The sequence below is a fragment of the Vombatus ursinus genome, unplaced genomic scaffold, assembly GCF_900497805.2.
Source record: "Vombatus ursinus unplaced genomic scaffold, bare-nosed wombat genome assembly UNPS02006874.1, whole genome shotgun sequence".
NCBI lineage: Eukaryota > Metazoa > Chordata > Mammalia > Diprotodontia > Vombatidae > Vombatus > Vombatus ursinus.
In genome coordinates this window covers 10,802,579-10,828,986 of record NW_020946652.1, presented here as the reverse complement: position 1 = coordinate 10,828,986, position 26,408 = coordinate 10,802,579, and the positions used below count along the sequence as shown (strand labels likewise).

The window sequence follows — 26,408 nt, the reverse complement described above, 5'->3', positions numbered from 1 at the left end:
GTGGGGGTCCGGGGGCCCGCGTGGGGGTCCGGGGGCCCGCGTGGGGGCGCCCGGGGGGCGTTGAACGTGGGAGGCGCAGGAAGGGTCCATTCTCCCCTCTCCTTAGGGCTGCTGGCCGGCACCGCTGCCCCACGAGAGACGGACACAAGGAGGGAGGAAAGAAGAAGGTCCCCCCCCCCCCGGGGGCCGGGGGGGGGGGGGGCAGAGTGGGCGGGGCCCTTGGGCTGCCGAAGTGGGGAGGGGAGGGGGCTGCGTGCCAGGTGCCGGCTGGTGTCAGCCGTGACTGTCGGTCAGCCAGCATTGATTAGGCGCCTACTGTGTGTGTGCCAGGCAGCGGCCAAGCGCCGGGAGAGAAGAGGAGGCAAAAGACGGTGCCAGCCTCCGGGGAGCTCACGGTCCGATGGGGGGAGGAACGCGCAAGGCGCGCAGTCATTACCGGCTAATTAGGGAATAATTAACAGGAGGGGTGGGGGAGGGGCGAGCCGGGAGGCCCTGGGGGGGCTGGATGGGGGAGGGGGGACGCGAGGCAGGCAGCCGCAGCCCCAGCCCTTCATGTATCCGGGTGGCAGGTGATGAGATGAGCGCCAGGACCCGGGGGGTGGGGTGGGGGGGGGGCTACATTCAGAGGTGTAGCTGCAGGGAGGTGAAATAGACGTGGGGGGAGGGGAGGAGTCCGCCGGGACGCCCAGCTTGGGGGCAGAGAGGCTCGCACCGGTGTCCGTTTGCACTGGGCAGATGGGCGGAGGAGATCCCTCACCCCGCCAGCGTCTCTACACTCGCTGCTGTGGCGGCTGCACTTAGCTCCATGGACATTGAGGACGTCCACCCGGTTTAAGGCCCCCAGCTGTCACGCTGTCATTCATCAGCCAGTTTTTTCCCCCCAAACGGTGGAAGTTTTCAGTCTGAGTTCAGACTCACTCGGGATTTATTTAGGGAGACATTCCTCCTGCCACTGGAAAGGCGAGTTGGGAGGCCTTTGGGTGAGTTCTGTGGACACAACCTGGACATAGATGCCGTGTGGGTGGTACCATTGAACTCCCGGGCCTCTTGGGTGCCTTTCCCCTTTCACCCTAAGATCCAGATAAGGAAGGAGGGCTAGGAAGCGAGCCAGGCGGAGAGGAGAGAGAGAGCTGACTCTGGAGACCTTCTATAAGAGGGGCCTAGAAGAAAGGGACAGAGAAAAGCTGGGGCAGAGCTATTGGGGGATCATCTCCCACCAAGTGGCCCTTTCAGGGGACGCCTCAAGGGAAGAGATCCTGCCAGGGTGGGGATGGGTGGCTGGGTCAGCCTGGAGCCAGGGATGCTGATTTAGGGTTCAGGTAACTGCTCTGTGGAGGAGGGGTCAGCCTCTTGGGCTTGGGCAGAAGGAGATATGTGATCATTTTTTGTACTAGTCAGTTTCAGGGTGGGAGAGGAAACAAGGAGGCAATTGGGAGTAAGTGACTTGCCCCAGGTCACACAGCTAGTTAGTGTCTGACATGGGATTTGAACTCATGTCCTCCCGATTCCAGGACTGGTGCTCTATCCAGGGTGCCACCCAGCTGCCCCCACTGATGAGTGTTTTTTCAAAAACTTGACTCATCTCAGCTTTAGTTGCTGAACTGTGGCCCTGTGCTAGGACCTGGCCTCCCCCTTCCCTCCCTGCGCCTTCTGGCTGGGTGGGAGGTGGTCAGCACTGCTGCCCAGGGCTTCCTGTGTGGACCTTCTGCTTCCCGGGGCTCCATCCCGTGGGTCTTTGGGGTCTGAGTGCTGCATCCTCAGGGCCCGAACCCAGCCTGGTACAGGGCTCCATCACTTCATACCTGGCCTGTTGGAATAGCCCCTAAACTCCCCAGGCTCCCTGTTAGATCCAAGCCCTTTATATCCTAGACCCCTCAGGGCCTTCCGGTCCTTTGGCTACTTATTTCCAGACTTCTCCTCTTTGATCCAGAGACTGCCTCCGTTGCAGACCCTGTGGCGCCTGGAGCCCTCCCTCCTCTGCTCAGACCCCGGAATTCCCTGCTTCTTCAGAGTCCCCATAGGAAGCCTTTTTCCTCTTAATTACTTAATATTTATCCTTGTGTATGTGTTTGCCTGTTATCTCCCCCTTAGATTGTAAGCTTCTTGTGGGCAGAGACTGTCTTTTACCTCTTTGTATCCCCAGGACTTAGCACACAGTGGGTGCTTAATAAATGTTTATTATTTGACTTGCAATTCAGTGCTGGGGTGTAAATACAAATGGGACTGTCCTTGCCATCCAGAAGTTTCTGTTCCAGGAGAGATGGACAGTACCCATGCAGGAGTGGCCAGGAAAGGGCCTTTTGACCTCCAGCTGCCAGCTTTCCTACTGTCCGGGAGCTAAGATGTTTTTACATTTTAAAAACACTATGAAACTTCATTTAAAAATGCACAAACCAGCAGGTAGACTTGTCCCGGAAGTCCCTAGGCAGTGAAGGGACTGTCCATCCACACAGTTGTCTGGGAGCAGGGCAGAAATGACCAGGGTCAGAGAGGGGAGGTGGCCCAGGTAGGCATTTGGTCTGCAGTTAGGGCAAGTTGAGGGGACAGCTGGAACCCAACTGAGGAATGGTAGATGGGAACCTGGGAGGTTTCTAGCTTGAGGTAAGAAGGGACTGGACATTTTGGGCTAGTCTGTGGATGCCTCCTGTCCTGTGTTACGTTACTTTTTCTTCATCCCTCTTTTCTGTGATCCCTGGTGATGAATCTTTAGAGCTGGTGACCTTCAGACCTGTTGGCAGGGAGTGGGATTAGTCATCAGGTGGTGTTTTGGGGCCTGCTGCCAGAAAGGGCTCTGCGAGCTCTGGGCCTCCTGGAATGACCAGCGTCAGAGTGAGTGGAATCGAATTAAGTGAAATGGATTTGAGATCAGTGATCAGGCAGATGCAAGGTTGGGATGCTTGTGGCTAGAAGGGGGGGGGGGTTAGATCTTGGGCTGCTCTGAACGGTGAGGATTTCAAGAGGGCCTCCTGTGCGCCAGCCCAGGGCTCAGGACGCACTTGACCCGCAGGGAATGGCCGAGCGAGCGGCCTGGCCAGCGTTGCCCGTTTGGAGCGGTGACTCATTCGGATGAATGCTAACAACCTCTCCCATGCCCCAGTCAGAGCAGCAGCCTGGGAAGGAAGCGGCCCTAGAGTGCTCCCCGCCGCGCCCAGCTCTGCCCCATCCAGCAGCAGAGCCACATAGCATCCAGAACGTTCTTATGTGCAGTAGCACACTTTCCAGGACAAGCGAGGGGGTGCTGTGGGGTCCAGAGCGCTGGGCCTGAAGTCAGGAAGATCCAAGTTCAGATCTGTCCAGAAACACTGACTAGCCATGTGACCCTGGGCAAGTCACTTCACCTGTGTCTGCTTGCATTTCCTTATCTGTAAAGTGGGAATCCCAATAGCCCCTACCTTCCAGGGTGGTTTGTGAGGATCACGTGAGATCATAATTGTGAAGTGCTTGGTGCACAGTAGGTGCTGTGTAAATGTCTATTTTCTTGCCCCTTTCCCCTCGCTCCCCTTCTGTCCTGGTCAGATCTCATCTGGAACCTTGTTCCAGCTCTGGGTGCCACCGTTTGGCAAAGACGTTGAAGAACAGGAGAGTGTCCAGAGGAGGGCAGGAGCCTCTCTGGCAGTGCCTGCTCGTCTCCCCCAGTAAAATGGAAGTTCCTTGAGGACCTGGCTGCTTCATGGCTTAGCACGTAGTAGGTACTTACTAGGCCGTAGAGCTGCTAGGTGGTGCTATAGTGCACAGAGCGGAGGCCCTGATCTGACTCCTCCTCCTGAGTTCGAATTCCTACCTTGGACACTTTGTAGCTGTGTGACCCTGGGCAGGTGACTTCCCAGTTTGCCCCAGTTCCTCATCTGTAAAATGGGCCAGAGAAGAAATGCCAAACTCACTCCAGTATCTCTGCCAAGAAAACCCCAAATGGGGTCACAGAGAGTCAGACGCGACTGAAAAATGCCTCAGCTACGCAACAGGGGTGCTTGATAAGTGCAGGATCCTTCCTCCCTCCCTGTTGCCCTAAGAGATTTTAGGCTTGTTCGACCCCAGGGGACAGAGCTGGGATCATGAAGGACGTTTGGCCTTGATGTCTTAGCCGAGCAGGCTGCTGGGTAGCAAAGGTGGAGGGGAGTTGCATTCCAATGAGGTGGAGACTTGGGAGCGCTCTGTGCAGCCGAGGCAGGGGTTCTTGGGGGACCCTCACGGCTGCCTTCGTCAAAACATTTTATTGTCTCCCACTTCAAAGATCCTTCTCCCTGTCTGACCAAACGGAAGCAAAAGCAGGCGAGTTAGTGCTGGTGTCTTTGCCCCTGGAATGTGTCCCATCACCCCCCTCCCCCTCCAACCCCTGAAACAGTTTCTGGTCTCCCTCGCCCGTGGGTGCCATGCCCCCTTCCTTTTAGACTGTCCCCGGCAGCTGATAGAAAAATCCTTCCTGTCCCTCACTCTCGTGCATCGCCACCCACGTCCAGACTCATTCAGTAGCCCTACCTCCTAAGGCCATGCTGCCCCAATGTGGCCCCCCAGTCCTGGCTGGTGAGTGGCGCGCTCTGCCCACCGTCCTCCTTTCTTCTCCCAGGCTTTCCCTCTCTCGTCTAAGTCGGAAGCTTAGACGTACAGATTGTTGCTTCCTCTGACACCTGGGAAGGGAGGGCCTTCCTTTCCTTCTGAACTTGCATTTTCGTTCCTGTACTACCCTGATCCCTTAACTGATCCGTCTTTTTTCTTTGTAAACAATAGCTTTTATGACGACTTTTGTTTTTGCTTCACCTACGTTCCTCCTGTCTCTGGCCCTTCCTGTCCCAAAGAGGCATCCTTTAAAGGGGAGGGGAGAGAAAGAATTCAGATCAACATATTGGAAAAAAAGAAAGAGTGTTCCCCACCCGAAGGTGAAGCCAAGGGGCCGAGCTTGGCCTCCTTCCTCGTAGCCCGTGTCTTCCCGCCATTTCCCTTGTTTGGGTACTTTGTGTGTGCGCTGTTATCCTGGCTCTGCTGACTTCACTGCATCCTCTGGTCACGGTACAGTCGTGCCACATTCTTGCCCCGTTGCTGGGCGTCTTCTTGGTTTCCCTCAGTATCTTACTGGCTAGAAAGCCGCCTCTCTGTCATTGAGCTCCTTGGGGTAGGTGCCCAGCCATGGAATCTCTGGGTCAAAGGTGGTGGACGTGTTAGCTTTCCAGAATGGTTGTGTTGATTGACAGCTCCAGTAACAACGCACCAGTGTGTTCTTCTCACGACTTCTGTGGTTTTTGCCAGTTTTCTGGGTGTGAGGTGAAGCCTCGACGTGCATTTTGATTTCCCTCTCTCTCGTTAGGGATTTGGAGCTTTCTTTCACGTGGTCCCGCTTCGTCTGAGAACCGGTCGTGCGTCTCCTTGGGTCACAAGTTTTCTTAACGTCTTTCTGCCTCATGACCCCTCACTCTGTGTTTCATCCTCCCTTTGCCTTTCCTGTCCTTTCCCAGACCATCACCCCTGTGCTGACTGCACTGTCCTCTCCCGTCTCTCCAGCCTTCCTTTCTGCCTCTAGCTTTCAGATGCCCCAGTAAGTTTTGTCTCTGCCTGTTAAAATGGCAGTTCCTTGAGAGCAGGGGCTGTTTTAGCACAGATCTCATCTAAACTGTCTCTCCCCAATTAGACCTTCCCTCTCCTCTGTCCTCTGATAAAACCAGTACCGTGTTCTCTGGGGCCTCTTGAAGACATGAGGGCTCTGCGGGAGCCTTTGTTTCTTCTATTGAAAAATAAACAATTTGTCATGATGTATCCCATCTTGTTATTTTAGTGTGTTAGCTTTTCTGTGTTTCTCTGGAGTTTTTCAGTTTCTGCTTTAGAGTGCTCGTTTCATCCATAGGATCCCCTTGACCTCTTCATTTCTCACCAGAATCCCGGCAGACCTTCCTTCTGTCCAAGCTGTGTCTTCCTCAGAGGATTTGTAGACGTCGTGGCATCATGGTCTCCTGGACTTGTGGCTTGCTGTGGGTGGGTGCCTGTTGGCGGGTTTTTCCAGCCTTACTTCCTTCGCTGGGTCCTCGGGTCAGAGCTGGGATCTGGGGAGCTCTGGAAGGACTGAGAGGGCTCTGTCTGCTCCTCTTCTCTGCCCTCTGGGGTCTTTTCCCTGTTTCCCCCAAGTCTTGCTTTCTGGAGGACTTTAGGGACTGCCCAGGTGGCCCTTGAACGTGTGGCCTCGTGGTCAGTCGCCTTCCGGTCTGAGCTTTGGCCTTTCCTTGTCCCTAGTGCTCAGCACAGTGCTTGGCGCATAGTAGGGGCTTTATGAATTCTTGGAGGTGATTGGAGTGTACTGTCTGGGCCAGACTTTCCTCTGTGGCTTTCTTGATCCTTTGTTCACTCTTGCTGAGATTCTTGTCAAGTCGGCCAGCATGTATTTGGCCCTTACGGTGTGCCAAGCACTGTGCTGAGCCCTAGGGATACAAGTAGAGTGACAGCCTTGGCCTCTAACAGGAAGCTGACAGACAGGGGAGAGGGTGAAGAGGTGAAGGGACCTGGGGCTGGGGCATGCTAGAGAAAGCCCAGGGTCAGGACCACAGCCTGGGAAGGAAGGTTTGGATGGAGGTTCTGGGTAGAGCCGGCCTCCCAGAGGGAGAGGCTGCAGGGGGCTGTGGGCGCTTCCTGTGTATGAAGCCAAGGCTTGATATGAGCTTCAGAGGGAAGGGATCCACTGTTTTCTTCTCCCACCTCCCCTGCTTTTTCTAATGTGTCTTAGGGTGGTTCTTTGTATGAATGATTGCATTTGGGTAGCCAATGATTCATTAAAGAAGTGTGTAGAGGGGTGGTGGACCCAGAGCCAGATCAGAAAGATGGCCACTAAAGCTTGGCAGAAGGTAGAAGTTAGAGGCCCAAAGACAAGCCAGTGGCCCAAGTGGAACCCTAGTCAGCACTCACTGGAGGCTGGGTGGGTAGCAATTCCAGGAAGAGGTGCTGGCAGTGTATCTCCAGACAGACCCTGGAGCCCATCTTGGAAATAGCCTGTGAACCAGTATTTTGTTGCTGAAGTCCACCTTTCCTGATTCTCTACTGCCCTCTCTTATTCCCTGTGTATGTGTTTTGCTTTTGTTGACTTTGTGCAAACTCCTTGCGGGTTGGGGTGGGGTGCTCACCTGTTTCTTTGGAGATTAGCTTGGTTTGGCCTTCCTACCCCTATCCCCTTCCAGGCCACTTTGAAAAGAAGTACTGAATTGAATTGAAAATGCCCCAGATACAGCCTGACCTCGATACTCCTGCCTCTTGTTCTGAACTCTCTGTGGGGCAGTCTTCAGCGAGCCCGCCTCAGAGTTAGGAAGGCCTGGGTCAAGCCCTGCCCCTGGCTGTCCAGGCTGTGGCTGCACAGGTGCTCCTCCAACTTCCCAAGACTCCAGGCTTCAGAGCAGCTGGTGATTTTTTTTTAGGAGAAGCAATTTTCTCACTGGAGAAACCTCCCCCCCTCTGCTTATCTGACTGTCATCCCAGGTCTGTCATATCTGATGCTTGAAGCTAAGTGTTAGGGTCATATATGACTTTATCCTGTTTCACCTTGACTCTATCTGGATGGTGGCCTAGTGGATAGTGGGCTGCGCTGAGATTCAGGGAGATCGGAGGAGAGGCTTGCTGCCTCAGTTTCCTCATCTGTAAAATGGAGCTGTCCCCCACCTCCCAGAGAGGTTGTGAGGAGCTGATGTGACAGGATAGGTGCTTCACAGACACCTGCTCTCATAACTGGTCACTTTCCTTTTGTCTCCTCATTAGAATCTGTGTCCTTGGGGAGTGCCAGGGGAGGGAGGAGAGCAGACGCTCTTTCTGAGGGATTCTGGATTCAGCTGTCTTCTCAGCGAGACCCTGTGTCCTGCCCTCAGTGCCTGGGATAGGTGTTTCCTGCTGAAAGGTCTGAGTGAAACGTCCAGGAGCACCAAGCCCTGGCAGCCCTTTCAGGACGTGGGGGTGGTAGAGCCTGTCTGTCGTGGGGCATCACCTCAGAGCCTCGAGGTTCCTCCCCTGATGGATGGGGATAATGGGGTATGTGTGCTCACCTCATTGGGTTCTTGTGCGGATCCAGTGACAGCCAGCCGTCGCTTCTCACGGACTTCGGTTCTTGTCTGCGGGGAGTGTTTTCTCATCAGCATACCCTGAGTAGCTTGAACCCCTCCCCCCCATCAGCATGAAGCTGGGAACTCAAGTCACCTGGCCTGCTCCAGGAGACTGCGTTGGGTCTGAAATCACCATAATATTATTAAGATGTTTTAATTTTCTTTTTTTAAGGCAGTTGGGGTTAAGTGACTTGCCCAGGGTCACACAGCTAGTAAGTGTCAAGTGTTTGGTCTGAGGCCGGGTTTGAACTCAGGTCCTCCTGACTTCAGGGCCGGTGCTCTATCCATTGTGTCACCTAGCTGCCCCAGGATGTTTTCATTTTGAAGATGGGGTAGACCTAACCAGTACCACCAAAAGCTCTTGGAAGTCCTCAGAAATTTTTAAGAGTCCACGATGGAGTCCTGAGACCAGAAAGTTAGAGAGTCATTTTCTGCTTTTCACACACTGTGACTGTTCGGAAGCCTCATTCATTGTCTTCTTAGCACTGAAATATTTGCTGGACGTGAAGGGATTGGCTCATTCTCCATGAGCATGAGAGCCATTACTTTCTAACCTGTGTTCCCTCAGTCTGCCTGTCTGGTTCTTTAGATTTATTTTAACATTATGACTATCTTTATGTTTATAGGTGACTTTAACTAAGAGGGCGGATCCATCCGAGCTGAGAACCATATTTTTAAAGGTCAGTATGGAGGAAATTCGTCGATTCCTTTTTGTGTGTGCTGTGATTTAGAATTTGTCTCAGCCTTTCCTTTTCTCACTGGTCCATTTAAACACTTAACCATGAAAGATGAGGAATTAATTCCGATATGTGGTTTTGTCTGTGGGGAAGAAGGAAGGACGTCATTTTTTCATGACAGCCTCGGTATGGAAGTGTGGGAGAGGAGTCCCTGCTGTCCTGTCAGGCCAGGCTTTCGCTTCTCCTCCTGTGAGGTTTAAAGGCCTCTGTGAAGGTTTCATTATCCCTTCTGCCCTGACAGAACTCCCTGGGTCCTCATCAGTATCAGTGTGTTGCTGAGAAGAGCTAAGTCATTCCCAGTTGATCGTCGTTACAATGTTGCTGTTATTGTCTACAATCTATCTGCTGTCCTGGTTCTGCTTCCTTCACCTTCATGGAAGTCTTTCCAGGTTTTTCTGAAACCATCCTGCTTATCATTACATATAGCATAATAATATTCCATCATACTCATAATACCACAGCTTATTCAGCCATTCCACAGTTGATAGGAATCACCTCAATTTCCAGGTCTTTGCCCCCACGGAAAGAGCTGCTAAAAAATATTTTTGTACAAATAGGTCCTTTTACCCTTTTTTTCATTTGTCTTTGGGATACAGACTTGGCAGTGGTATTGCTGGATCAAAGGGTATGCACAGTTTTATAGGCCTTTGGGCGTAGTTCCAAATTGCTCTCCAGAATGGTTGGATCAGTGCACAACTCCACCAACAATGCATCAGTGCCAATTTAGATTTTAAAAAGAAGCATAGAGACAGGGAGCCAAAAGTAGGAAATTGAGAGTGCCTATAGAAAGGGGTGTGACTCTGGAGGCAAAGCCTCACCCAGAATCTGATGCTGGAGCAGGGAGAACAGCACTGCATCCATCTTACTTTTTTCTCTCACTTTTGTCTTTTCCTGCCAAAGAAAATGACCTTCACACCTGGAATGAGAGGCAGCACTCATGAACAGGGGATCCCACTCCACGGTACACCAGCAAGGCTATGGTTAGGAAGCCCGTAAGCAGGCCTTGCCAGCCTCTCCTTCTGGAGCCCTTGGCACAGGGGGCTTACCAGAAGCCCCCAAGGAGGCTGCCAAGAAGAGACAGTGCAGGGGGAGGGCAGGGGGAGGCTAGGTTCCAAAGCTTTGTACTGTGAGTATAACAGACCTGAACATCTCAGCAGACAAAAGATTAGAAAAGAGGGCTGTGAGCTGGGGGCGCAGAAGTGACTTTAACCCTCCGGAGCTTGCTTTTGCTCTCTTGCGTATGTCTCTGAGGGTTTCCTTGACACTCTTTTTGTCTTGGCATCCCTTCCTTCATGACTCCCCTCCCCCACCATAAATGCTCTCTTTTAGTGAATACATATATCAAGCAGAACAGAGCGACCCATCTGTCATGTCTGGGAAAAGGTGTGTTTTATTCAGTACCTGTGGTCCACCACCTCTGCCAGGTAACAAACAGGCTTCATCCTTCGTCTTCTGAAATCGTCACTGGTCTTTGCTTCAGTCAGAGTTCTGAAGTCTTGCAGGGTTGTTTTTCTTTACTATGTGCTAGTTGTATAAATGATTCTCATGGTTTACCCATGCTTCTCTGAATCTGTCATTTTCGTTATTTCTTATCACACAATAATACTCCTTTGCATTCATAAACCATGATTTTTAAGCCATTTTCTAATTAATGGGCATCCATTTGGTTTCCAGGTCGATGCAATAATAAAAGTTCTCCTATAAATATTTTTGTACATAAGGTTTTTTTCTCTCCCTCATGCTGGACAATTTTCTTCAGCAGATGTCTTCACAGTCACACAGTTGTCTGAAAGTTGTAAGATACTGCTTTATTTGTTTGCTGATCACAAGAAATAAAGACAAAAGGAGCGTTTGGCTCCTATAGTTGAAGGTGTCCTTGAAGTCTCTCTAAACAAAGCATCTCACCTCCCTCTAGATGTGAACAGTATGCAGTCTCTGGATAGCTGCAGTCACTGCAGTGACTTGGTTTATCAGTCTGCTGATGATTAATATTGAGCAATGAGACAGGAGAGGAGTGCTTTCCCAGGGGCAGCAAGGTCTCCTCTGAGATGGGGAAGCCTCAGGATGGTCTGGGGGTGAGTGTGACGGTGCTGACCCTGCATCCCCAGAACGTCTTCTCAGAGAGGTCCACGTCGGCTTCAAAGAAATCACTTCAGCCGTCTCTACAGTCACAGTAACCAAGCAGGAAAGGAACGCATGGTTCCTGCGTGGAGGAACCACATTATGGCCTGTGGCTGTAGTGTGTACGCATGTACATCCTTGATTGGACCTGAGCTGCACTCAGACTTCCCCCGGCTGACGTTTGGCAAACTGTCCAGAGCTTCAGCAATACCAAGCTGTGGCTTGGAAACAAAACCTGATCACGTGTGCAGGTCAAAACTGAAAATGTCAGCTGACTTACGCTTAATTTGTGCTATTAAATCCCTTCTTAAGGACATGGCCAGAGTTAGCCATGTGAGGAAATTTGATGATAACAGCCAGCCCAGACTCTGCTCTGGTAACTTGACAGTATTTAAAAAACAACAGCAACAAAAAAGTCTTTGATTATGTTCAGAAGATCCCCTAAGCAGAGTTTCTGGGAGGAGAACATGGACAAGAATTTCATGAGCTGATAATTCAATCAGAAATTCACCAGTGGAAGAGACCCCATATAATATACCAACCTCATATAACCCGAACCATGCTTGAGAAAGAATTGTTAGGAGGAAGTTTCCTAACATCATTAATCATAATTATCTTCACTGGATCATATCAAAAGGAGAAGCATCCTAAACCACAAGATTACATCAGTCCGGGAAGAAGGAAAGGCCTTGAATGAGGGATGGCCTCCATCGTACATCAAAGACCTCGCACAGCCTATCCCAAAAGGACAGCCCCTCTTTCAGTGCCCAAGAGTGTCTACAAACTCATCGGCTGCTCTGACAGAGGCCACGGGTCGTAGAAGCTTTCCCAGTCAGGCCAGGAGAAGAGCAGTGGGGACTCTTCCCCTGCCATGACTCCTCACGGTTCTAAGAATGTTTGTGCTAACAGTGAGACACAGAGTTTAAGGGCTTCAGGTTGGGCTGAGGAAAAGCAGCAAAACTATTGGGTTTTATTAATGACTTAATGACTGGTTTAGAAAATCCTAGAGAATCAGTAAAGAAGCTGTTTGAGATGATCACTTCCATAAAGTAACAGCATACACGTCAACCCTGATAATCAACAGCATTTCTATGTAACGCTAAAATCGAGGAGAAAACAGTATTGATCCCATTCAGAATAACTGGAAAGTGCATAAGGTTTTGCTTTAAGCAATAAAGACTAACTTAAATATCGAGATAATTAGCATCACAGCTGAACCATATCAAAATAACAAAAATGACAGTGTCGCCTACATTAATTTATGGGTGTGGTGCTATAGCAATTAACCGACCCAGACAGTACTTTACAGAGCTAGACACAGTATTGCTTCTGGAGAGATTCACTGGCCTCCAAGTCCCAGCTAAAATTGCACCTTCTTTAGCAAGCCTTTCTTGACCCCTCTAAAGGCCGGTGCCTTACTCCAGCTCTGTTGGCTATCCCCAGTTACCCAGTGCATAGCTCATAACGTGAGATATAGACTGTCTCAGATTATATTGTCAAGCAATAATCATCAAAACTATTTAATACTGGTTTAAAAAAATAGGTAGATGAATGGAACAGACCAAACAAAGAAGAATCAGGAACAATTGAACTCAGTAACCCTGAGACCAATAAACATGAAAACTTAAAGTTATTTGGGGGATGGCTATATTGGGAAATATAGGCAGTATAAAAATAAAAGCTAACAAAATTTATATAAAAAGTCTTGAACTGAATAAATGTCTTCACTTCATCTGTTCAGTTAAAAACTGATTGTAGCTTGTACAACGACATTTATGGGTGCAAACGAGGTGGTTGAAATGTTTCATGAGTGATTTGATTGTTTCCAATTTATATCAACCTCAGTACAAACGTGGCCTCAGGAGGGTTAGTGAAAGATGTACCATGAGTCAGGAGTGGGAAGCAAGAGTTCAAAGATGAGAGAGTACAGCTGCCTCAGCCCATAGTTCATTAACAGAATAATGTAACGCAGTCATCTGAAATAATTAGATGTGAGCATCATATAGGGAGCTCCAGAGAAGCACCCAGTAGATGTGAGCAGACTCATATGGCATCTCACCAGTGCAGGTCTTTGTCAGTGACATGTACAAATGCAGGATCTGTGCTGGTCACGTGACGAGACAGGGGCTACCCAGCTCTCTGCTAGCAACATCTAGCTGACGGGAACTTGTGTGCAGGAGGGTGTGGTGTGCGTGGACAGGTTGTGCTTTGCATTTTTAGAGGTCCACTTGGGTCTATTTGCTTCACAATGTGTGGTAGACAGGACAGCCCTGGCTGTAGCTCGTTGGAGTGAGGAGAGAACAGGGCTGGCCACAACAGCTGGGGAAGGCAGCCCAGAGAGGCACAAGTCCCAGCAATGGGGCAAGGGTTCCTCTGTTCCCTGCCCAGGGCTGCCCACATCTGGAATATTGAATCCCCAGAATATCGAATCTGGGGATTACATGTCAGGAGGGCCATTGACAAATGAGAGAGAATGTTCAGAGAAGGGCATCCTGGACAGCGAAGAGCCTTTGGTTTCTGCCGTCTGAGGACAGGTGGGAAGACCTGGGAATGTTCAGTTGGAGAAGAGGCGTCCCAGGCATGTGACAGTATTTGGAGGGCTGTCGTTTGGAAGTACGCTTAGCTTTCTTCCTGTCATCCCCAGACAGCAGAGCTAGGAATAAGTGGTGGCGTTTGCAGAGTGGGAAATTAGCTGCCAGTGGGAATGTGGCAGAATAGAATGGGCCGCTTCTCTCTCAGAGGTCTCCGCTCCCACACTGGTGTCGAGTACTCTCTCACCACACTTTCAGTAAACGAGCCCTGTTTTTACAGCAGGATTGTTCGTGATCTAGTGTATCTGTACTTGGCAAGGAGACAGAGGGCAGGGGCAGGCTGAAGAGTTTTCTGAGCCTCGTGGTGGTGACGTGTGGGGGTTGGGGTGGACTGCGTGATCTTCTTTCTGATGCCATGAGTCTGTGGAGGCTTCACTCAAGAAGGAAGAATGGAAATGAATCTCAGAGGTCCAGAACTGTTTGGGCAAAGAGAAGAGCATCCCATTCAGAGAGTGTTTTTAACTGCTGAGTGCTGGGCCCTTGGCAGCCCCTGCCCACGAGGGCTCCCCTTCTGCTGGGGAGCGCTCTGGCCGATGGGGTGTTTGCTGCAGGGACCACCATGAGGGCTGCCCAGCATCACCGGGGCACCAGCAGCGCCCTGGTCTTTTGCTTGTTGTCCGTCACTCCTGCCCCATGACTGGCCCTCTCCTCCTTCTGCCACGTAGTTCTCTGACAGTATCCCCGGTCCCTGCTCCTCTTTCATCTCTTGGTCAGCTGTTCAGCCTGCTCGGACCCTCCATGAGTGTCTCCAGCACTTTCTGTGGTAGCCTCTAGATTGACTCCGGCAAGGTGATTGTGTTATACGTCACCATCTGATACCAGGCGAGCGTGAGCTCTCGTGATCTCCCAAAAGCCATCCGGTCACTACCTTCCTCTCGTTCTGATGGACAGGCTGTGGCGCGCCTTGGGGCAGATGCACGTGGAATCTGGGCAGCAGGCATCTCTGCTCCGCTTGGGGTTTCCGTGCGGGTGGACACGCCAGACTCCTTTGGGGCTTGATTCAGGAGCACGTGGAGGGTCTCTCCCTCAGCAGGAATCCCCGTGGACGCTTCCGTCAGGCCGATGAGCCCCTCCGTGCCCTGACTGAATGTGGTACCTCAGGCATGTTCTCCCGGGGTCACTGGTGCAGCTTCCTCTCTGGTGCTGTCTCACACGCAATGCCCCCGGCTCCCGGGCAGATGACTCTGCAAAAACTTTGTCTAGGCGAGTAATTGATGTTTTCTCAGGTGCTGTTTTTGGACGTCGTGGTTGGCGGGGGAGGGCACTGACATTCCCTGTGTCTTTAGTTGGCCTCCTCCAGTTCCTCGTTGGGTGGCGGAGAACCCTGGGTTCTCGGAGGCCGTGCCCGCAGAGTAAGAGCCTTTGCAGGTTCTGGCCCTGGCAGACAGACTGAATCGGCTTCCCTGCTTCGCCTGCAGGGGAGTCACTTGGAAATGAACCGTTCATGGCCGTGGCCCCAGACCTGCTTGACAGAGCCAGCGTGGTGGGAAGGGCGGACGGGGCCAAAATCAAACCACTTTTAGGCTCTCTCCAAACTTGACTCGGACTCTTGGTGCCGTCCAGGAGAGGTCTTTTCCAGTGACTTCATGGACGTGCTGCCAGAGCCGGGATCCTGTTGCTCTTAACTTCCTTGATGGAAGCGAAAAGAGGAGAAGGAAGGATCGCAGGCACTACTTCATAGAGCGTTTGGGTGTCGTGTTGCGCCGTCCTCATGATGAGCTGTAGAAAGGCTGCTGTGAAAAGTGGGAGCTTTGTTGCTCAGTTGTGTCCCACTGAACTGCCAGGCATTCAACTGCTGCTTCAGAGAGCACAGCTCCAGTGGGCTGGCCATGTTGTTCAAACGCAGAACTTACGCTTGCCAAGAAGACTACTTTATGGAGCACTCACACAGGGCGAGCGCTCACACGGTGGTCAGAAGAAGTGATACAAGGACACCCTCAAGGTCTCTCTCAGGAACTTTGGCATTGATTGTGTGACATGGGGGACGCTGGCACAGGACCACCCAGCATGGAGTGCTCTCATCAGAGAAGGTGCTGTGCTCTGTGAGCGAAGCAGAATTGAAACAGGGGAGGGGCAGACACTCCAGGTCGGAGGAGCAGCGAGTGCTGAGGCATGGAGATGAGCACGGCTGGACCCAGGACTTGGGAAGCCTTGGAATGCCAGCACAGGACGTGAGTGCCAGGCAGCCCCTGAAGCTTACTGAGCAGCAGGGAGGGATACAGTGAGCCCTTCTCTTTAGGCAGGGAGACGAAAGAAGAGGCTGCTACCGTGCCCAAGCTGGGAGTGGAGAGCAAGGGCCAGATGGGCGGAGGAGGTGAAGGGCCAAGTGTGGCTTTAAGGGGACAAGCCTGGGCCGTTGGAAAGATGGCAGGACCCTCTATGGAAATGAGAGGTTGGGGGGCTAAAGGCATGAGTTCGAGTTCCACACTGAAGGAATTCTAGTTGGTCAACATGCATTTATTAAGCACTTGGTAAGCAGTGGAGATAAAGTGACTGGTAAAAAGATCAAACTGATAGGAGGTGGTCTTAGAGGGGAAGGCGCTTGCCTGGGGGCGGGGGAGGGCAGGGAGGGCCTTCTCTGGGTGGTGGCAGGATTGGAGCGGGAACTTGAAGGGAGCTGAGGACCAGAGGAGGCGGAGGTGCAGAGGGAGAGCGTTCCAGGCGCTGCGCACAGTTAGAGAAAATCGGCCCAGCCGGGGTCTGTGAGACCAGAGGGTTCCTGATGTTTATGTGGGGATTTGTTCCGTGAAGTTTGGATCCACACTTGATGAACTGCAGGGCCACATGCGGGTTCCCCAACCCTGGAAAAGACCATTGGGTTTCACTGTCACAGAACGCAGCCACTGGGCCCACTGAATAGTTAGGAGATGTATGGTGACCGTCCCTTGGGCCGCTGCAAGCATTGAGGAGTGAGTGCAGTGTGAAGAATTGGAGACCATGAATGAATGGTATGTAGACCCCCCTCCAGCTCCCTCCTGCAACTGCCCGGGCCAGCCAAGCTGCCTTCAAGCCTGACTTAACCTGTAAGTGTCTTCTCCCCTTGTCACTCATATGCTGTCCTAGCCCAGTGCCTGGCGTACAGTAAGCACTCAGTCTCTCTAGGAGTTTGGCAGTCAAAGTGAGGAGAGAGAGCTGTGAGAAAAGATGTTAGGTAGAAAATAGTATGGCAGAAACTAGGCATCGACCAACATCTTACACCCTATACCAAGTTAAAGGCAAATTGGGTACATGATTTAGATATAAAGGCTGATATAAGCAAACTAGGAGAGCAAGGAATAGTTTACTTGTCAGATCTATGGAGAAGGGAAGAATTTATGACCAAACAAGAGATAGAGAATGCTATGAAATGCAAAATGGATGATTTTGATTAGATTATGTTGAAAAGCTTTTGCACTAACAAAGCCAATGCAGCCTAGATCAGAAGGGAACCTGAAAGCTGGGAAGCAAATTTTAGAGCGACCAGTGTCTCTGACAAAGGCCTCATTTCCAAAATATATGGAGAACTGAGTCAAATTTATAAGAATACAAGTCATTCCCCAATTGACAAATGGTCAAAGGATATGAATAGGCAGTTTTTAGAGGAAGAAATTAAAACTATAGTCATATGAAAAAATGCTCCAAATCACTATTGATTAGACAAATGCAAATCAAAACAACTGGGAGGTACCACATCACGTCTATCAGATTGACTAACGTGACAAAACAAAAAAATAATGATAAATGTTGGAGAAGATGTGGGAAAGTTGGAACACTAATACATTGGTGGTGGAGTTGTGAAATGATCCAGTCATTTCTGGAGAGCAGTTTGGAACTAGGCCTAAAGCGCTATAAAAATGTGCATACCCTTTGACCCAGCAATAGTACTTCTAGGGCTATATTCCAAAGAGATCAGAAAAAAGGGAAAAGGACCCATGTGTACAAAAATATTTATAGCAGCTCTTTTTGTGGTGGCAAACAACTGGAAATTGAGGGTATACCCATCAGCTGGGGAATGGCTGAGCACGTTGTGGTATATGAATGTAATGGAATACTGTTGTGCTATAAGAAATGATGAGCAGGCAGACTTCAGAAAAACTTGGAAAGACTTGTATGGTCTGATGCTGAGTGAAGTGAGCAGAACCAGGAAAATGTTGTACACGGTAACAGCCACGTTGTGCAATGACTAACGTTGATAGACATAGCTCTTCTCAGCAGTACAACGATCTAAAACATCTCCAAAGGCCTCATGATGGAAAATGCTCTCCACATCCAGAGAAAGAACCATGGAGTCTGAATGCAGATGGAAGCAGACTATTTTCTCTTTTTAAAAAATTTTTTCTTTCTTGTGTTTTTTCTCTTTTGTTCTGATTCTTCTTTCACAACGTGACTAATGTGGAAATAGGTTTAATATGAAAAAAAACAAATAAATTAAAAAAAAAAGACAAGACATTAGGGCTTGGCGGGCACAAGGGACAGGCACTTAATTTGGGAGGAGGTCGGGGCATGCTTGTCAGTGACGGCAAGAAGTGGTGTCCCAGCCCGTCCAGAGCATGGCGGCTTGGTCTGGCCAGAGTGGGTTCAGGACTTGATTCTGCCCATCCTGCCAGCCTTCTGTGGGGTTAGTGTTCAGACAGCTGCCGGGCCCAGGTCATTACAGAAATGGAAAAGCAGGGCATGACGTAAACACCTCAGCACCTGCTGGGATTTCCCAGAACATCTTGTCTCTTCTTCCTCAACCGAGCGTGATGTGTTTTCTTGTCTTCTGAGAATTGTGTACGAGCCCTTCAGTCTCGGAGTTACTACATGCAGCTTCTGAAGGAGTAGAGAGGAAGATGAGGGATTTCATGGTCATTTTCTAAATGGGATAAAGTAAACCTCAAGATTGGGTTTCAGATGCTGGTGCGTGTGTCCCGGCCGTGACTGACGCTGGTGGCTGGTGTGGAGTTCTCATGTGAACTCTGCATGGGAGGACAGAAAAAGAGACCTGAGCCGTAAAACTGGGTGCTTTGAAATATGACCAGCACAGATGGGATCTGTGTCCTTTTATCCTCTTGGGTAGAGATTCCAAGCAGGAGCAGAGGGTGTGGGAGAGCCGGGGGTCCTCTGTGTTTCCCTGGAGGGGTGAGTGGGGCCCATGATTTGCTCAGGGAGCTGGGGCCAATCAAAGGATCCTTGGACCTCTCCAGGGACCAGAGGCTCCACCTCATGGGAACTGGCAGCTGCGTTCCACTGCGACACTGGAGATTCCCCGGCGGATTTTCTGTTGCCTCTGGCATCAGTAGGGCTGGTGAGGGAGAGGGAGCTGTGGCAGCACTTCTCAGTGAGGTTGTCTTTGTATAGTGTTTGGCACAGGGGCTTGGCACACGTAGGTGCTCGTGCCCTGCCCAGGTGAGCCTGTCCCCAGTGGCTCATGGCCTCCGTGCCCGACCTCGGCAGGCGTGGGGGCAGCACTACTTTGTCTTTGTCTTCTCTCTCAATGGCTCGACTTTTCTCCTTTCGCTTTGACCAGCATCAAGGTGTTTCTCAGATGTGTGTGAATGAAGGGCATGAGGATCGTGGGCTCATTGATGCCTCTTCTGGGTCCGGGACATTTGGAGAGTTTCTCATTTTTCCTGTACAGATGCGTTTAGATCAAATATGTAAAGTAACTTTTTCTTTTCAACAGTATGCAAGTGTTGAGAAAAATGGCGAATTTTTCATGTCTCCGAATGACTTTATCAACCGGTACCTGAATATTTTTGGAGATTGCCAGCCCAACCCCGAGACTGTGGAGCTCCTAGGAAGTGTGGTGGACCAGACGAAGGATGGGTATGTCGAGGCTCGGTTTCATTGGGAGTCATGCTCAGAGGTTTTTCTGTTGAAGGGGCTGGGAAGAGGGATGTTTTCACCTTGAAGGAGTTTTCTCCATCTCACTCTCCTCAATTGTCATGTCAGAGTTAGGAACGGCTCTGACAAGTGAAGTGGCTTTTCCGATGACAGTCGTCCCTTCTCTCCAGGCTCCCGTGCTGCGGGTGCAGATCGCGGCCTCCTCATTGAGCAGGGCAGCAGGCCTTCTGCTCGGTGCCTAGGACTGGGTGGGCCATGCCTCCTTCTTCTCTGGACGCGGGCATCGCCAAGAGCCCACGACTCGGTCGTGGGAGGGGGCCTCTAGGCAGCAAGGCCCCTAGCCCGGGGGCGATTGTGAGAGTCTCAGGTCACACCAGGACTGCCCTGCCTTCCTGGGTTTGGGTGAGGGGAGCTGCGGGCCCCCATCTTCGCCATGGGAGAGCCCTTCTTCCATCTACAGTGTGCCGGACAGGACCCTTTGTCCTCTGTGCGTCTCGGTCAGGTGCGGTCGGGGAAGCCTGGTGCTGGACTGTGTGTCCAGAGGCTTTGGAGGTAAGCTGGCTCTGTTGACTCTCAGGCCGGGCTTTCTGCGGGCTCTTGCCCTCCCCTCCCCTGGGCAGCGAGGCTGCTGGCTGCTTCGCCTGAGGGGCTTTCTGTGAGAGGCTGTTGGCGTCGGTCAGTTCGGAGTTCCCCCAGCAGCAAACGGCATCACTTTCTCATCTTTATGCTCCTGATTTGGGGCTGACTTTGACTTTCCTGTGCGTCAGGGTAGAGTCACTTTTACTCCTAGGTAGGATGGTGCCTTGAAATGTAGAGGATCCCCGTTCTCCCACAGATGGGCCATCAAAGGTCAGGGGTGCAGGTCACTGAACACAGGTACCAGGGAGTGTGTCTGCACGTCTGTCTGTCCATCCAGGACCATGCAGGGAGACATGCATGTGGGTGCTCAGTGCCATAACATTCAGTAACTGAAGGAAGCATCCCATTGCATTAGAGGTTGGTAAAAACGCAAGTTCATGCATCCCCTGAAATCTCCCCATGGTCAGAGGGAAACATTTGGCCCTAGCAGACATTCGACTTCTCCTCCCGTCCTCCAAAGGGTGCGCCAGACCTCCGAGGGAGGATGCGCGGCCTGAGAGGGAAGGGACGGAAGGCTCTAACACAGAGGGCTGGGAGAAGGACCAGGAGATGAGTGTCGAAAGCCAGGAGGCAGAGGCGAGGCGGAGGGAGAGCGTTCGGGCATGGGTGACGCGGTCCAGAGGTGGAATTAGACCATGGGTGAGCAGTGGCAGTTAGGCCGTGGAGACCATGGCAGGGAGAGGTCACAGAGGCTCAGACTGTGAAGGGCTTTGAAGGCCAAACAGTATTCCCCTGGATTCCAGAGGGGGCAGGGAGAGTAGGTGACGTGGCCAGAGATCACGATGTTGGTGGTAAATGGAGGATGGACTGCAATGGGAAGACCCACCAGAGGTGGGCTATTGCAGGAGTCCAGGCGTCTACACTGTCCTCTCAGAATGGGGCTCCATCCCTGGAGCCGGCCTGGGCCTTGAGAGACCAGCTGTGGCCTTACTTGGGGTCTGGTGCCCTCGGCAGTAAGTGGGAAGAAGGGGAGTGAACCTTTCCCGGTCAGTGTCTCACTTTGCGTGTCCTGGAGAGTTCCCCAACCTAGCGGCCCTAGAATCCTCCCCAGGTCCTGTGGACAGGAGGCCAGGAAGTCCCGAGGCTGCCGAGAGGAGGGGAGGCTCTTTGAAGGAGCTGGATTAGTCTGCGGAGGATACGCTCTGTGTTTGTCATCGCAGGCCATCCTGGGGGGTGGGAAGGTCTGGGTGCTACCCGACGCCTGCACAGTCTGTCTTTCCTCGGTCACTTGTAAGTGTTGGGAAGGGGAGAGAAGATGTCTACCTCACACGGGTTTTATCCGTTTCCCCCACACAAACCAGAAAGTGCTCCATAGAGGCTGGCTTTGATCATGTCATTATTGCCAGAATAGTTTCTGGGAGGCCTGAAATTTGGGCTCAGGAGAATGGCGTTTGCGTACTGAATGACGCTGATGACCTTGGCTTTCCTTGATCTGCCCCTTCATAGGAGGCCTCGCCCCTTGGGCCATCTGGTTTGTCTGTGTCCCTGGCCTGACCCTCAGTGCTGGCTGCCCAGAGTGGGCAGGCCCTTTGCTCGCCAGCCCTTTTGGCCACCTCTCCTTGGAGGCTCAGCCTAGGGCACCTCCTTCTCCCACCTTTCTCCAGGAATTCAGCCCCTTCCGTTCACAGCCTTCCTGTCTCTTGTCCTTGGGGACCACGGCTGACATGTTGCACTTTCCCCATATACCCCAGCTTCTTCACTCCTGCCACCTGAACTTTCCCCCCGGGAAGGAATGAGCCCTTGATGTTGTCATGGACACCCTGAGCCTTCCACCTCCACGGCCCAGAGCCCTGGATGTTCCACAGAGACTCTCCTCCCCTCCTATCACTGCCCAGACGCTCAGTCCCCTCCCTTGTCCCTGGTACGTCGTTGAACCAGGACACTCCCCCTGATGCTGACTCCCTGGGCCAGTTCAGCAGGCTGTACCCCTCTAATGGCCCCTCTTCCTGCTGAGCACTTGTTAAGTGCCTTTTGTGTGCAGGGGGCTGCTGAGAACAGAAAGGTCATCCCTGCCCTCTGGGGGCTTCCATCCAGGGCAGAAGGAGAAGGGAGCAGGGGAGGCAGGAAAGAGAGGTGTCCTGAGCAACACCAAGGACGCTGAGAGCGTCTGTGGGGAGCCGCCTCTTCAGGCAGCCTCCGTACCTCCCGAGATGAGGGCCTTTGCCTTTGCCGACCCCTGTCCCTGGGCTTGGAGCCCATCCGTTGCGCCCCTTGGGATCTCCGCCTTTCTCAGGGACACTTTCAGCATGGGGAGACCCCAGCCCTCTCTGCCTCATCCTGTAGTTAGAATTGTTGCTGTAGAATCATTAATCCCGAACTGGACGGGACAGAGGTGGAAAATCGGCTCAAAAAGGCAAATTGCTGCTTTTTAGATGGAAGAATGCGCATTCTGAATTACCATCATGGAAGGGACAGGGGACAAACATGTTGTGTCACACCTGGGGATGCTTTCCAACAACAACCGCAGCAAAGTTTTGAAAATAAGCACGGGCTGCGTGAAGTTAGCGGGCTTCTAGGCTGGCGGCAGCGTTCCGACCCTGTTCTTTCAGCAGCGGCCAAAGCCCAGCGCCTTTTCTCAGTCTTCTTCTTCGTGACTGCAGCATCAGGCAGTGTTGACCTCTCCCTCTTTCTGTAGAGTCTCTTGTGTATTCTTGGTTTTTTGTTTTTTTTTTTAATGCTATTTTATTTTCAGTTCCAAATTCTCCCAGGTCATTGAGAAGGCAAGAAAACCAGCCCCGTTGCAAATATGTGCAGGTTGTGCAAAACAGATTCCCACATTAGCCATGTGTGGAAGAGAGGGGGCAGGAAGGAGAGGACAGAGAGAGGAAGCAACCATGCATCGGCCCGCACCCTGCCTCCCTCGTGTCTCTGTCTGCAGGTGGGCAAGCACCACGAGTCCTTTGTGGATCAGTCACTACGGCATTCGTAGGTGATGATCTTCCCATGTTACTGTTCTCCTGGTTCAGTTCACTTCACTTTGCATCAGTTCATATAAGTCTTCCCAGGTTCTTCTGAGAGCATCCTGCTTGTCATTTTCTTAAAGCACAATGGTACTCCATCACAAGTCAGTGGATAGAGCACCGAGCTTGGAGTCAGAAACACCCGAGGTCAAATTTGACCTCAGAAACTTATCTCGAGAAGGAAATGGCAAACCCCTCCAGTATATGTAGGGTCACCAAAGTCGCACACGGCTGAAACAACTGACCGGCAAGCCCATCACCGTTGTATACCTCCGCTTGGTCAGCCATTCCCCTCTGATGGGCATCCCTTTCATTTCCAGTTCTTTGCCAGCACAGGAAGAGCCGCTCAGTCCTCTGGTTCATCTGGGTTCTCTTCCTCCTCCCTGCTCTCTCTGTCCAGGGTCTTCTAGACCCTCCTGTGCGGTTTCCCATCCTGCCCCGCCTGTGATTCATCCGGTTCCAGGGTATGCTCCTGTAGGTGGGAGCTTGGAATCCATAGAAAGGCGGGTAGTTCCTCTAACTGTTCCTGTGTGGTGCTATTTCCCAGGGGTGGGGTGTGGGTGAGGGCTGGAGGTAGAGGAGAATCAAAGGAAAAGGACATTTGTTTTTTGTTTTTATGGATTCTTACACACTGTCGTTTCCTTATAGGGAAAAATGTCTTTTTGTCCCATTCCTAAGACACATGCAAGAATAATTTTCTTGATGAAGAAATTATTTGTATATATCGTTTTCACCCTGCGGTTGTGTGAATGAAACCTAGGTGTTGGCCCCTCGCAGAGCATTAATGAGGCTCCCAGATGGGGATGCTGCAGGAGTATTAGGAGAATGTGGGTGCTGTGGGATGCTGATAGCTGTCCATGGGTTTGCAGTAATCCAGTGCAGGGAACGCCCTCGTTTTGCTAATTAGAGAAGGTTTTTAACACATCCTGGATGGGGGTCTTCTTGGAGGAAGCCTGCCTTTCCAGCCTGGCTGTCAGGCTTTTTGATCCAAACTGTCTTCTTCCTGCCCTTTGAAGTAGGTGCTGAGCTGCTGGCAGAAGCTTTTCTGAAATGAGGCCCATTATCTTTGTCAGGAAAAATGTGAACTCAGGGGAGCAGGCAGGGGCTGCCTGCTTGGGGGAGGGGACAGCCCCTGAGCCCTGCTGCTCTGCTCTTCTTTCTCTTCCTGAGGGGAGGGGGAGCGGCTGGTGGTCCCCCAGGGCATCTGTCACCCCATGGGGTGGCCAGGCCTTTGGAAGATTGGCTACTGGCTCCTTCTTGCCTCGAGATACATTGATTTCCTTGATTTCAGGCGGAAAAGGCTGAGAGGGAGTCTACGGCATAAACGTTGCCCAGAAATCATCTCTCCTAGTCCGGCTGTCCCATTCATGTATGATGGGACAGTGCTTTGTTTTCAGCAGCGAGGAGTGACTGAATCCTAGACGTTTTTCTGTTGATGTCGAGTCACTGTGAGTGAGATGGTCCTTAGTAAGTCAGGGTCCTCGTTAGCCCAAAAGGGCCACAGAAATAAGATGGTGAAGCCTTCGGCACGTGGCGTGGACTGGGGTTCGCTCACAGAAACAAGCCTGGGGCCCTCGGCACGTGGCGTGGACTGGGGTTCCTGCAGAGCGCCTGTCTTCACCCTACATCAGGTTGTAAGACGCTGTCTGGTTTTCCTCTTAATTTCCTTCTGTTGCTCTTCTTCCTGTAACTTCTTCTGCCATTCTCCATGTGGTGGGCTCCCCTGCCCACACAGAGCTGTGCTCAGTATTCTGTACGTTGGGTCCTTCTCTTCCTTAGACCTCCTGGGATCGCGGGGCCTGGGGTGCCTAGCAGGGGTCAGAAGTTTTGTACTTGCAGGAACTTTCTAGGCCAAGCAAGTTCCCTGGGGGTTCCAGAATGGCCACCCTAGAAGCAAGCACCCTGTGAGCTGGAAGGCCACGGCCACACTGGCAGTGTGCGTTAGTGGACCTGCCACCCTTTGTCATCTTCCTCTCTGGCCCCTTGGCCCATCCCAGAGATGTCTTCATCTGCATTTCTCTTATCCTGAGGGATTTGGAGCATTTTTGATGAGTGGTTGACAGATTCCATTTCTTTATTTGGGACCTGTGCCTGTCCTCTGACCACTTATCCTAGCACTGGACAGTGACTGGATCAGTTCTCCCTAGGTCTTGTTCACGGACTCTGCTGCGGGAATTTTCCCCCAAATCTGACATTTACCAGCACGTCTCTTTACCTGGGGCCCAGGAGAGGGAGGCCAGATGTTGGGGGGTGGCGCCCCAGAGAACTGTCTGCTTTTCCCCTTCTCTCAGGTTTTTTGGCCTGTCACCTTCTGATTTTATGTCTTTTACGTTGAAAAGTATCCGGGAGCTGGAAGAGTCAGTGTATGGGCTTGTATATTTAGTGAAAGGCCTGTCTGAGAAACCGGCTGGAGCCTGGGACTCAACCAGGAGGTTCTTTCTCTAAGATAGCCTGAACGGCCCAGAAATGGGAGCAGAGGCCAGCACTTAGGCCGGTGGGTGGCAAGGGTGCTTATGCTGCGGCCTGGGACGGTGTGACATCAGAGAGGAGCGACTGTGGACGGGGTACCTTCGGAACTCCGAGGCTGACTCTTGATGTTCGTGCTGTCTTGGAGGGAAAATGCCTCCAGATTAGAGGAAATTCTTCCTTCTTTTGTTTTCCTGACAATGTGTATATGATAATGACCTAAGGATCAGCTTACTCCATGTGGCTGGAATTATTTGAACAGCAAAATGCATAGAAAATAATGCCATTTTATAGGCTTCTTACTAAACTAGAGGCTGGTGCTCGGAGAAGGCAGGAGCAGGGCATGAGAACAAGTCAAGGTGAGCCAGGTTGTTAAGGAATGGACAGCTGGGGCTCATTGCTGTTTCTGGAATTTTTCTATAAATCTGAGTTGACCAGGTTTGACCCAGAAACCACCTTTAGTTTCAGTTTTTCTTAAAAATGCTACCTCAAGTGGATGGGTTCTGCTTTCTTGCTTTAATAAATGTAGCAGGTGATAAGTAATTTTGTTTTTCTTTGATTTACGATCTTAGCGCTCCATAATTATTCTGATGAGGGATTCTCATTATCTAACGCCATAATTGTGGAATGTGGGTTGTGTCTCCTAAGCAGATTGGAGCGGGGGCTGCTTTTCATTGTCTTTGTAACCCCAACATACCCTCGCGTTAAAATTGAGCAAACAAAACTCTTCAGGGATGTGCTCTGGGCAATGTCATCTACCAGGCCCTGGGCCTACAGGAAGTTTTCAGTCTGGAGCAGGGGTCTAGCTCAGGACGGAAGAGTTACATAGCACTACCTAAGAATTCTTCACTCTGCACCTACTGCCCCTTGTTTCTCTGTCTCTCTTTGTCTGTGTGTCTGTCTCTTTCTCTGGGTCTCTCTAACTCTGTCTCTGTGTCTCTCTCTGTCTCTCTCTGTTTTTCTCTGTTTCTGTTCTCTGTGTCTCTGTCTCTATCTCTGTTTTTCTTTGTCTCTGTTCTCTCTCTGTCT

At 51.4% G+C, this 26,408-nt stretch overlaps 1 protein-coding gene across 1 annotated transcript in view; it reads left to right on the top strand.

Moving 5' to 3' along the window:
- Window positions 1-26,408, top strand: part of SLC25A13 (solute carrier family 25 member 13) — an 84,720-nt gene that overhangs the window by 138 nt on the left and 58,174 nt on the right. The window contains exons 2-3 of the mRNA XM_027848855.1: window positions 8,687-8,740; window positions 19,154-19,296. Of these exons, the coding sequence (XP_027704656.1) occupies window positions 8,687-8,740; window positions 19,154-19,296 (197 nt within the window). The remainder of the gene's footprint in view (window positions 1-8,686; window positions 8,741-19,153; window positions 19,297-26,408) is intronic.